This window comes from Micropterus dolomieu, linkage group LG01 (genome assembly GCF_021292245.1).
Source record: "Micropterus dolomieu isolate WLL.071019.BEF.003 ecotype Adirondacks linkage group LG01, ASM2129224v1, whole genome shotgun sequence".
Lineage (NCBI taxonomy): Eukaryota > Metazoa > Chordata > Actinopteri > Centrarchiformes > Centrarchidae > Micropterus > Micropterus dolomieu.
Window position 1 is genome coordinate 30,495,025 of NC_060150.1, and position 10,599 is coordinate 30,505,623.

The 10,599-nt window shown below is 39.0% G+C and overlaps 1 protein-coding gene across 1 annotated transcript; it reads right to left on the reverse strand.

Moving 5' to 3' along the window:
• Nucleotides 1–6,305: 6,305 nt before the first annotated feature.
• On the reverse strand, nt 6,306–9,754 carry LOC123980313 (vascular cell adhesion protein 1-like). Its single transcript, XM_046064644.1, has 7 exons — nt 9,624–9,754; nt 9,010–9,393; nt 7,739–8,044; nt 7,372–7,641; nt 6,924–7,011; nt 6,765–6,800; nt 6,306–6,553 (listed from the first exon to the last, which is right to left on the reverse strand). Exons 1-6 carry the CDS (start codon nt 9,694–9,696, stop codon nt 6,767–6,769), a joined length of 1,155 nt encoding a protein of 384 aa, XP_045920600.1. The 5' UTR covers nt 9,697–9,754; the 3' UTR covers nt 6,306–6,553; nt 6,765–6,766.
• Between the last annotated feature and the right edge of the window lie 845 nt (nt 9,755–10,599).

The window sequence follows — 10,599 nt, forward strand, 5'->3', positions numbered from 1 at the left end:
GGTTCCTGAGTTAAGAGATAAGTTGGTGCCAGTTGAGGGCAGGTCTTGGTGAATTTTGTTTCTAATAGCTAGAATTTTATCATTAAAGAAGCTCATGAAGTCGTAACTACTGAGAGCTATGGGAATACTTGGCTCAATAGAGCTGTGACTCTCTGTCAGCCTGGCTACAGTGCTGAAAAGAAACCTGGGGTTGTTCCTATTTTCCTCTATTAATGACGAGTAGTACGCTGCTCTGGCATTATGGAGGGCCTTCCTATAAGTTTTAAGACTATCTTGCCAAATTAAACGAGAATTTTCCACTTTGGTGGAACGCCAATTCCTCTCAAGTTATATTAATTAATTAATTAATATCAATATTTGCTTTAATTTGCGAGTTTCAGTATTATACCATGGAGCTAACCGTCTTTGTTTTAGTATTTTCTTTTTTAGAGGGGCTACAGAGTCCAGTGTCATTCGCAGCGAGCCTGCAGCACTATCAACAAGATGATCGATTTGGGAGGGACTGAAATTAGCATTGGAGTCCTCCGTTACTTTGTGACTTGATAATGAATTTAGAGCTGATGGAATCTCATCCTTGAATTTAGCTACAGCACTATCAGACAGACATCTTGTATAGAAATTTTTGCCCAATGGCGTGTAGTTCAGCAATACAAACTCAAAAGTTATCAAACAGTGGTCGGATAAAGAGGGATTCTGTGGGAACTCTATTAAATGTTCAATTTCAATACCATACACCAAAACAAGGTCGAGGGTGTGGTTAAAACAGTGAGTTGGTTCATGAACACTCTGAGAGAAGCCAATGGAATCTAACAGAGAGATAAACGCAGTACTGAAGCTGTCATTCTAAACATCCACATGAATATTAAAATCCCCTACAATAATAACTTTGTCCGTTTTAAGGACTAAAGTTGACAAAAACTCTGCAAATTCAGATCAAAATTCAGAATACGGGCGAGGTGCTCGGTACACTATAATGAAGACAATTGGTTGCAGTGATTTCCAACTAGGGTGTGAAAGACTAAGAACAAGGCTTTCAAATGAGTTATAGTTTAGTTTAGGTTTAGACCTGATTAGTAGGCTAGAGTCAAAGATAGCTGCAACTCCACCTCCTCGGCCTGTGCCTCGAGGAATGTGAGTATTAATATGACTGGGAGGGGTGGATTCATTTAGGCTAACATATTCTCCATCACCCAGCCAGGTTTCAGTAAGACAAAATAAATCAATATCATAATCTGATATTAGTTCATTTACTAGTACACCTTTAGAAGAGAGAGATCTGATGTTTAAGAGTCCACATTTTATTTTCCTATTAGTTTGCACTATTGCTCTTGTGGTTTTAAGTTTTATGAGGTTTTTATGTACAGCTTCTCTTCTGTTTACCTTTTTAAATAATTTCAACGGTCGGGGGACAGACACCGTCACTATAGGATTTTCACTAAGTAACTCCTGAAATGTAGGAGCAGAGAAGTGTGTTAGACTGCGACTCTGCGTAGGGTTTTGGGTGGGTAACTGCTGAAAAAGAAGGGCAGAGAAGTGTGTTAAACTGCGACTCTGCCTCCTGGTCTCAACTCTGGGTTGTCATGGATTTGATCCACTAATAAACTTGGACCAGATTTCTAGAAATGAGAGCTGCTCCTTCCCAAGTGGGATGGATGCCGTCTCTCCGAATCAGACCAGGTCTTCCCCAGAAAGTCTGCCAATGATCTACAAAGCCCACATCGTTTGCTGGACACCACCTCGACAACCCGCGGCGGAATGACGACATGCGGCTATACATGTCATACACATGTCAAAACTACGTTGTCCGACATTGTTTTTGCATGTGTACACGCCGACTCAACATTAATCTTAGTGACCTCCGATTGGCTGAACTGAGAGTCATTACCACTGACGTGAATAACAATCTTACTATATTTACGTTTATCCTTAGCCAGCAGTTTCAAATAAGACTCAATGTTGTGGCTATGGCCGCTGGCTTTGCTAACTTCACGTTTCTCAAAATGGAGCTGCCAATGATCAGAGTTGGTTTCTCAGCGGGTGTGTCGCTGAGTGGGGAAAATTTGTTAGAGAAGTGAACAGGTTGGTGATGCCCCATGGGCTTTGACTGCTTTCGACTATTCCTCCTTCGGACAGTCACCCAGCCACCCCTTCCTGGCTGCTCAGGAGATGCCGGGGGACGGCAACCACAGGCCAACTCAGGCCGTTCCGCACCGACTTCCGGGGACTGGCTAGCTACACTAGCTAAAGACTGGTCTACCAAGGTGCGGAGCCGGACTTCTAAATCACTGAGCCTCGCTTCCGTGTCTAAAAATAAACTATACTTATTACACGCCCATTACCGCTAAAGGAGGCAGAGGAGTAACTGAACATCTGACACACCGAGCAGGAGAAAGTAGGAGAGAGAGAGGGAGAAGGAGAAGCCATCGCTAGCTGCTGAGCTAATGTCGCTAACGGCTAAGCTAAAGTACTGTAGCGTCAGCTACAAAAAGCTTTGAACAACTATGAGATTGAACAGCAGTCAATAAAAGATGGAATGAACTGTGAGTGCTTAGGCAAAATTACTGTAAGAATAAGTGTTTAGCGGACAGTTGGCCGCTGTAATCTAACAAATGTAACTGGTATTTAGCGAGAGCAGCACAACACGGTACCAACACACAAGCACCAGAAACAGAAATGAGTCGACACGCTTACCGCAGTACGTCAGCAACGTCAGCACGTCCTTCAGGCTTCAGCTGTCTGTCAGAGAAACCCAGAATCAGCGTGTTAGATGCAAGCCTGTAGTACCTGAGTGTAGACCAGAGTGAGACATGGAAGTTGAGGGCTGTTTACTTGTTTGTCTTCATCAACTTGCTTTCTTCATGTCTGTAACATAACAAAATCAAATATAAAACCTAAACTATATGCCACTGCCAGGGCATTACCTTTTATCTAGCTTGTTAGAACAAGTTACCATCAGAGTCCAGTTTTCTTGTTGTTTTTTCTGAACAGATATCAGCAGAAACCTTTTGTGGTTGTGCTCGCTCATGCACACGTCTTGAGCACATATCATTGGAAGAGTGACTGATCTTCGCTGTTTGTGAATTTCCAGAATCTATTACTGTTTACAGAGCATCCCCGCAAAACTAGATGAAGGCGTATCAGGTAGTTATGTTATGTAGCCTATAACTTTTATTTACGTTAATTTGCAGGCTGATCAACATCCCATTCTGTGACCCATGGTTTGACTGTATGTGTATTCAGAGCCAGTGAGCAACGGATTTTCAAAATAATAATAAAAACTGCGTTAACGTTAGATAAAGTAATTGTTAGCCTTAATTAATTAATGTGCTAACGCGATAATAATGCGTTAACTTGCCCAGCCCTAATAAAAAAAGAAAAAAGAAAACAGATTCAAAATATTTGAGAGACACAAGAGATAAGTAAATCAAAATGCTATTTTAAAAATTTATTATAAAATATTGCCAAATTTAATTATTCAAAAATTTCAAAGCTAAATGTGATCAACACTGTTTGTATAGAACAGTTTCTGGCAAGTTCATTACAATTCATTCTCATTTCATTTAAAATAGTCCCCTATTTTAAGCTTTGGGACTTTGCACATATCTGACAGAGATGACATCACACAGCATCAACATCCGTATGAGGTCAGTACACACATTTGAACAATGATGTGATAATGTGTGAACGACAAAAAGAGGCTTTGAGTTTCAGTGAAGATTATACTTAAATGTCCAGTCAGTTTAGATCAGTTCAGTGTGCTTTACTGCCATGAATGTTTCAGTCAAAAAATGTTACCCAACAGTTTGCAACAAAATCAAAAAGGTTACATTTGAATAACAAGAATAATGGAATCAAGTCCATTCAGTTATATAACCACTGCAAAACAAATACTATAGAACGTAAACTACAAGCAGCAATTAACAAGATTTAACCTGCCATGCAGCGAACACTGAGTGCAACAGTTGGCCGTATAGGGGGGAAAAGTTAGGACAATTCCAAGGGCCCCTGACTGAGAGGGGCCCCAAAAAATAATTATAAACTAATATCAAATTATATTATATTATACATTATATAAACCATCATCATCATGGAGTAAAAATATATTTCAAATATAATAATAAAACTAATGATCTCTTTTTTTTTACTTGTTTTTGGCAGTGAAAGTTAAAAATCCCTATTGACCAAAAAGCAAACCTCCATATTGACCGACCACCCCCCTGTATCTGCATGAAATGTTTGGTCCTGCCTCAGCGCACTGTATCAGTGACGGTGTTTAGATGCAGTCAGTAGATGCGCCAGAAATAAGTGATAACAATGTTGCCTAGTAAACCAAAATCTGGTTTTCAAAAAAGGAAAGAGAGGAAAGACAAATGAAAGGATGTCACCCTGTAACCCAGTTTTTCCCAAAGAAAGATGGGCCTTTAGTCCGTGAGTGGTGTTAACCTGTTGGCCTGATGTCCACATTGAAATAAGCTGGTTAGCTACAGACTAGTGTTAGCCTACATTTCATCAATCAATCAGTGCAGGGAAACGTTTAGCAAGATATTCATATTAAATCATTGTCCCTGCCCCTTTTAGCAGACTAACAACAGATGAGTCAGCAGCAGCCCAGTCTCCCCATAACTGTAGCCTCCCTGTCCCAGTGAAGAAGGTGAGCAGCACTGTCTTAATGAGTTAGCGTCATTCCAGGGAGGCTGTGGGGATCTTGTGGGTCTTTCTTTCTCTTTTTACCATAACAAAAAAAGACAATGAAATATTTCTTAATAACAGAATATCAAACACAAATTATTTTCTCACATAATGATCATTATGAAATAAATAAAATTAAAAAACAACTTCCTGTCTGTACTGGATGCTGGACAGCAGTTTACCTCAGCCTGCATGTAAGTTACAGACTATATTAAAATAATCCAGTTTGATGCGTTCATTTAGATTGAGTTATGGCCGTTAATGACATGTATAGATACAGATACTTCATTATTCCCATCATGAAGGGCAATTTATTTGAGAAGCAAATAGTGAACCGCATCCTCTTGTGCTAATATTAATATTGAACTACAAGAAGCCAGTCACTTGCAAGCCTTTAATTAGAGTTATGTAAAGCTTTTGATGGGACAGTTAAGTCATAGAGAAGTGGTGACACAACCGGCGCAGAGGAGGTCCAATTTGATTTTTTTGTCATGGGGCCCAAAATTCCTGGCGGCCCCCCTGGCTGAGTCACTCGCTGTCCCTACGTCTCTAGTGTCTCTTTATATATTAACTGACATAAAGCAACTTCAATAAGCAGAAAATAAAAGGTAAGAACCCAGTCCAAATGTGATCCAAAATCATCCTCATTTTTGTCTTCACTTGAACGTAGAGATCCTCTGGGCTGTCAGCAGTCTGTGTTAAGATGTTTGCTGGCTGGGACACATTGACTTGTGCATACAGAGTATCCTGCTGCTGTCCTCTGAGTTACCATGGACGGTTCAGGTCTCAGCTTACTATGCTAGTTATTAGATACAAATCCAATTAAAAGTGCCTTTTACAAGGTACTTAAACAAAAAAACATCAAAGCTACTGTACATGGAATTTGCAAACAAGATCCACTCAGTGCTTCCATCTTCTTTGGTGCAGTAATGATCAAGACTGACTCTCGAGGACAAGCAGCTAAAATACCTGTAAAACCAGACTGATGATGGATGTTGTTGTGCAGCCAGGTTTTAGTAAAGATGAGGGAACAGCAGTCTCTGATTTTCTGTTGCTGAGTTAGAAATCTGCTATGGCCTGTTAAGGTAAGGATCATTGTGTTGGTTTGTTGTTCCTTTCTTGTCTTTTATTTTCTCTCTTTTTGGGGAAATATCCTACTACCGACAGCTTCACTTTAAAAATGATGATGTCACAAAGCAGTCTCTTTCTTATGCACATGACAATAACGAATCTTGTTCACTCATAATGAAGTCTCTCCTGATTGAACTGACTGTCTTGTAATGTATGTAATGTCTGCCACTGTCAGTGCCTCAAATATAAAAGCAAATGCTTTTAAGGGGAAAGACGGAAACATGTTGCAGGCCACTTTCTTTGCTCTGCATACTCACAAGCTTTTCACATGATGAAATAACTACTTACTTATAACGGATCAGTTGTCAATTAACCCCACAAAAGGAAGAAATCAAAAGTCAAATAATAAACTGCTTCACAAAAAGCCTTTTTTTAAATAATGGAAAACAGACTTTGGTAGAAACCATTGAAACAAAAACTTATTTATTTTTATATTTCATATGACAATGAAAACAGTTGAGTCAAATAAAACTGATTACCCTATAAATGCTATACAAACTAATGACTAATATATTACACTGTAGCTTCCATAAAATTAAATAAAACACTTGGCCCTGTTTGCACTCCATCCTTTGTTCATCTTATCAAGCTTCTGCAAAGTGAAATATTTCAGAATTAGATGAACAAGAAAGAGCGAAATATTGCATTTATGGTGAACATGACATCTCCCTCTTCTCCTTCATGATGTTTGAATCTCAGTCACTCTGTTGACATCATCTGCTTCTACTGCATCCTGTGGAAATGAAACAGCAGAGAGAGAGAGAGGTGTTAGTGCTCTGCAGTGAGTTAATGCAGCTGAAAGAGAAATGCCAGCAGCACCTTGAGCTCGTCTTGGTGATATAAAGTGAGATTAGCTCTCTTTACTGATATTTGGCTTCTCTTTATGGTTGTTGAAAGATGCCTTGCTCTTAGTATAATGTACCTGATCTCGTACAGCAGCTTACCTTCATGGTTTGTTGCAGCATCTTGATCTAAAGCACCTGAAAGAAAATGAGATGGCATGAATAAACGTGAATAAAACTTGAACATGAACTTTAAACATTTCTGAGAGACCAACAAGTATTTAGCAGCAAATGATCAGATCATAGAAAAGTTTGTCTCACCACTCAAAGATGATGATTGTACTGTAGAGCATTACGATTCCCAGGATCTTCACTGTAACGTAGACAACAACCCCAAACTCTGGATAATCTGTAACAAGACAGCACGGTCAGTTTATCCTTAATATGAAATGTTATGGCTCTAAATATCATATACTTTAATTCCTTCAGTTAACCTCAAGTGTAAACAGGTTTATTAACATTATTTGAATTGCAACATTTCACAAAAATGCAATAAAAGGTACTTTACAGAATACTTTAAAAACAAACAAACAAAGCAATACAGCAGAAGAAAACAAAACAGAAGAGAGCAGATTAGATTAAAATTAGCAGATTCAGCACAGTTCCGTATTTACCTGCTTTATTACATCTGATTACCTGAATATTTGTGCTATTAATACTTTATCCAACAAGCTCCTATTTCACAACTTTATACAGTACATTTGTTTACCTTCAACAGTCAGATGGATCTCTAATGATGTTTCATTACCGAGATCATTTGTGGCCACACAGCAATAAACTCCTCCATCAGTGACATTGGTCACCTTGAAGCTGTAAACCTCTCCTTCAGATACATTCTTGGGTCCATCTGTGCTGTTCTTGAACCAGGTGAAGCAGCTGACGGGAGGCTTGGCTCTGCTGGAGCAGGTCAGGGTCACCCAGCTACCTGCTGACACCAAACCTGATGGACTGATGGACACTGAGGTGTCTCTAGGAGCATCTGAGGAAAATGTGAGATTCCCTTTATTCAAATTTGCTGACATCCCATGAATCATCATGTGCTGACAGGATCCAATAACAAACTCTGCTTGTCTTACATGAAACACTGAGAGTCTTTCTCGCCTGTGCTGTCTTGACATCTTTTCCTTCATTCACAGGATATCTGGCAGAACAGGTGATGTTGTATCCATCATGTTGGTCTGACAGAGTGATGGTCTCCTGGATTTTAGTTGTAAAGGTTCGATCTGTGTTTTCCTCTGTGTTGCTGTGAGAGTCTTGTTGGAGGTTCCAGGTGAGTTTAGGAGGGGAGTGTGGACAGGGAGTGGAAGCTGAGCAGGTTATAGTGACAGACTGCTTCTCCTTCAGATCAGCTGGGATCTCAATTCTGGGGCTCGGAGGAGAATCTGTGGTTTCAAACAACACTTTCTCATCTCAATGCGTCATAACTGACGCTTTCAGCCAGCGTGACAAAGCGTACGGATTTTACGCGCAAAGGTACCCTTCAGAGTCTGTATGAAACGCCCCCGTTTCCTACGTTGCAGCAACACAAGGGAGGCTAACCCTACCTGTTAGTGCCGTGAGGCCGATGTGGGCAGCTGTAGGGTTAGCCGTTCGACATGCATACATTCAGTGACTTAGGTTTAGGTACTAACATTTCTGATGGTTGTGTTAAGGGTAGAGGCTTTGGGGGGCTGTCAACACCTTTATCACGAACGTTGCTAGCTAGCTAGCACTTCTGGTCTGAACTGGACGCCCTGGAGTGTTTCAGGGGTACCTTTTGCATCAAACTACGCTTTATCACTCTTTCTCAAATCGGCGGTATATGACGCCCTGAGATGAGAACGGGCTGTTTCAAATCAAACACAGAATTTACACTGAAAGGGCAATGCTGACATTTAACTACTTGCATTGATAATTTACAGATCAACTGGATTTATTTTAAATCTAATACAGAATTAAAAACAATTGTCATGTAGGTTTTGTTGTCACTGATGATTCATGTGAACAAGTGAAAAGAACTCATGCGTTACATGAGTTTTCCATTTTTCAAGTGTCAAATAACAAAGTGCTGACATTTTGTCTGAAATGACAGTTACAGTAATGCAGACAACATAATAAAGAAATTAAAGATGTTCTCATATATATGTATCTAAGCAGTATTTAACTGTAGTAACTTTGAAAATGACCACTTTCTGTTCACTGACAGCTGCTGTTGATAATCCTACAGTAGATATTTCATTTCACAGTGAAGGTTAGAGTCATGGAGTTTGCTGTTTAAATCAAAAACTGCAACTGATTTCATGTTATATTCCAAACAATCACATTATAGATGTTGATAGATATATAATGAAAAACTAAACTCTCTCACCTTTAACTGTTAGTTGAAGAGGATCACAATGTGCTGTTGCCATGAATGGATTGTTCTCTATTCTGAAGAAGTATGTGTCTGTATAACTTGTGAGTAAATTAGAAAACAGAGTGGTGCAGTTTTTCTGACCCAGGTTTCCAGTAATCCTCATTGGATAGATGTTAACTGTCCCACTGCTGTTGAAAATCGTATTGTTTGGATAGATGGCAATTCTGTGGTAATTTTTAATCCACACTCCGAAGCTTTCTCTTCTGCTGTCAAACTCTTGTTCTGATTTAACACTAAAGTTACATGGGATTTGCAAACAAGATCCACTCAGTGCTTCCATCTTCTGTGGTGCAGTGATGATGAGGGCTGCTGGCTCAGAACAATCAGCCCAAACACCTGTAAAACCAGACGATTACTGTAACAAAAAGTTGAGCAAAATCTGTATGAAGAGAAAGTTCACGATACACAATCTACAATTCAGCAGCAGCATGTTTGCTCCTTTTTCCTTTTAACAATGTCAGTATAAAACATTTGACTGCGCTGGTCTTTCTGCTTTGTTTCTAAATGAAGTCCAAACTGTAAATGATGAACATCTCCAAATAAAAGTGACTGAACAAACAGCTCACCTGAAAGAAAGAAGACACTCAGTAACATGTTGGCTGTCACCATATTCACAGACAGGACTGCAATGACACTCATCACCTGGATTTGAAAACAAAAGTTACTTTCAATATTTTAATCAAAAGCATCTTTTAAACAAAGCATTCATGTTCTTTTAAATTCACACATTCAAACAGAAACTTGCCATGTTCAACCAGATGTTACTGTGTTACAAGCAAGGATTAATATCTGCAGAGCTGCACTGACAACAGTTTCAATATAAAATCAAAATGATACAGCGTGAGTTTACGATATTAAAGTTCAAATAAAATGTCGCTGAAGCAACTTCTCATTTCTGCTGAACCAAAACTCAACAAATAAAAATATATAAGGTATTTTTCAGTGAAGTTCATGAAAACCATCTACATAAATTCAAACATAAAAAGCAGAAACATTTTACCTTACCAAACGAGCCTGCAGCTGAAACAGAAAGTTTGTTTCAAAATCAGGGAATTTGTGAATTTCAGCATAACTGCAACAGACCCAGTAACTGACTTCCCTGTTAAGCCGTTGTACTATAAAAACAAGCCGAGCTGTTGTTTCAAACTAGAAATCACACGACTAAAATAGTGAAGAAATACAAGAAGTCTTCACACTTCTTGCTCGCACTGTCAGTGAGGAAGTCAGTTTGCGGCAGCTTGAACTAATTTGAATGCAAATGCTTAATTATCATTTATATGTAGTATTATAATGATTGCAGGTTTATATGCATTATATTTTTATGAAGTATACTGTATATTACAATAGTGAAAATGAAAAACAAAGTGAGCTTACTGTATTGTAAGGAGGGCAGTTCAAGGGGATAAAGATTTCGATGATCCTCTCCTGCTGAGTTTCTTACTGTCAAATTTACAACTGTTTAGTGCATTCAGACCAGTTTATAGACCAAAAGGAAAAAGTCTGATCGTGGCAGCAGACATAAGTCTAAATTGTCTATTTTTC

Excerpts from the sequence above, each read along its gene's own strand:
- LOC123980313 (XM_046064644.1), bottom strand. The coding sequence starts at position 9,696 with ATGAGTGTCATTGCAGTCCTGTCTGTGAATATGGTGACAGCCAACATG. Across the intron at positions 9,394-9,623 it reads GAGTGTCTTCTTTCTTTCAG|GTGTTTGGGCTGATTGTTCT; the intron begins GTGAGCTGTTTG and ends CTGGTTTTACAG. Across the intron at positions 7,642-7,738 it reads AAAGACTCTCAGTGTTTCAT|ATGCTCCTAGAGACACCTCA; the intron begins GTAAGACAAGCA and ends CATTTTCCTCAG.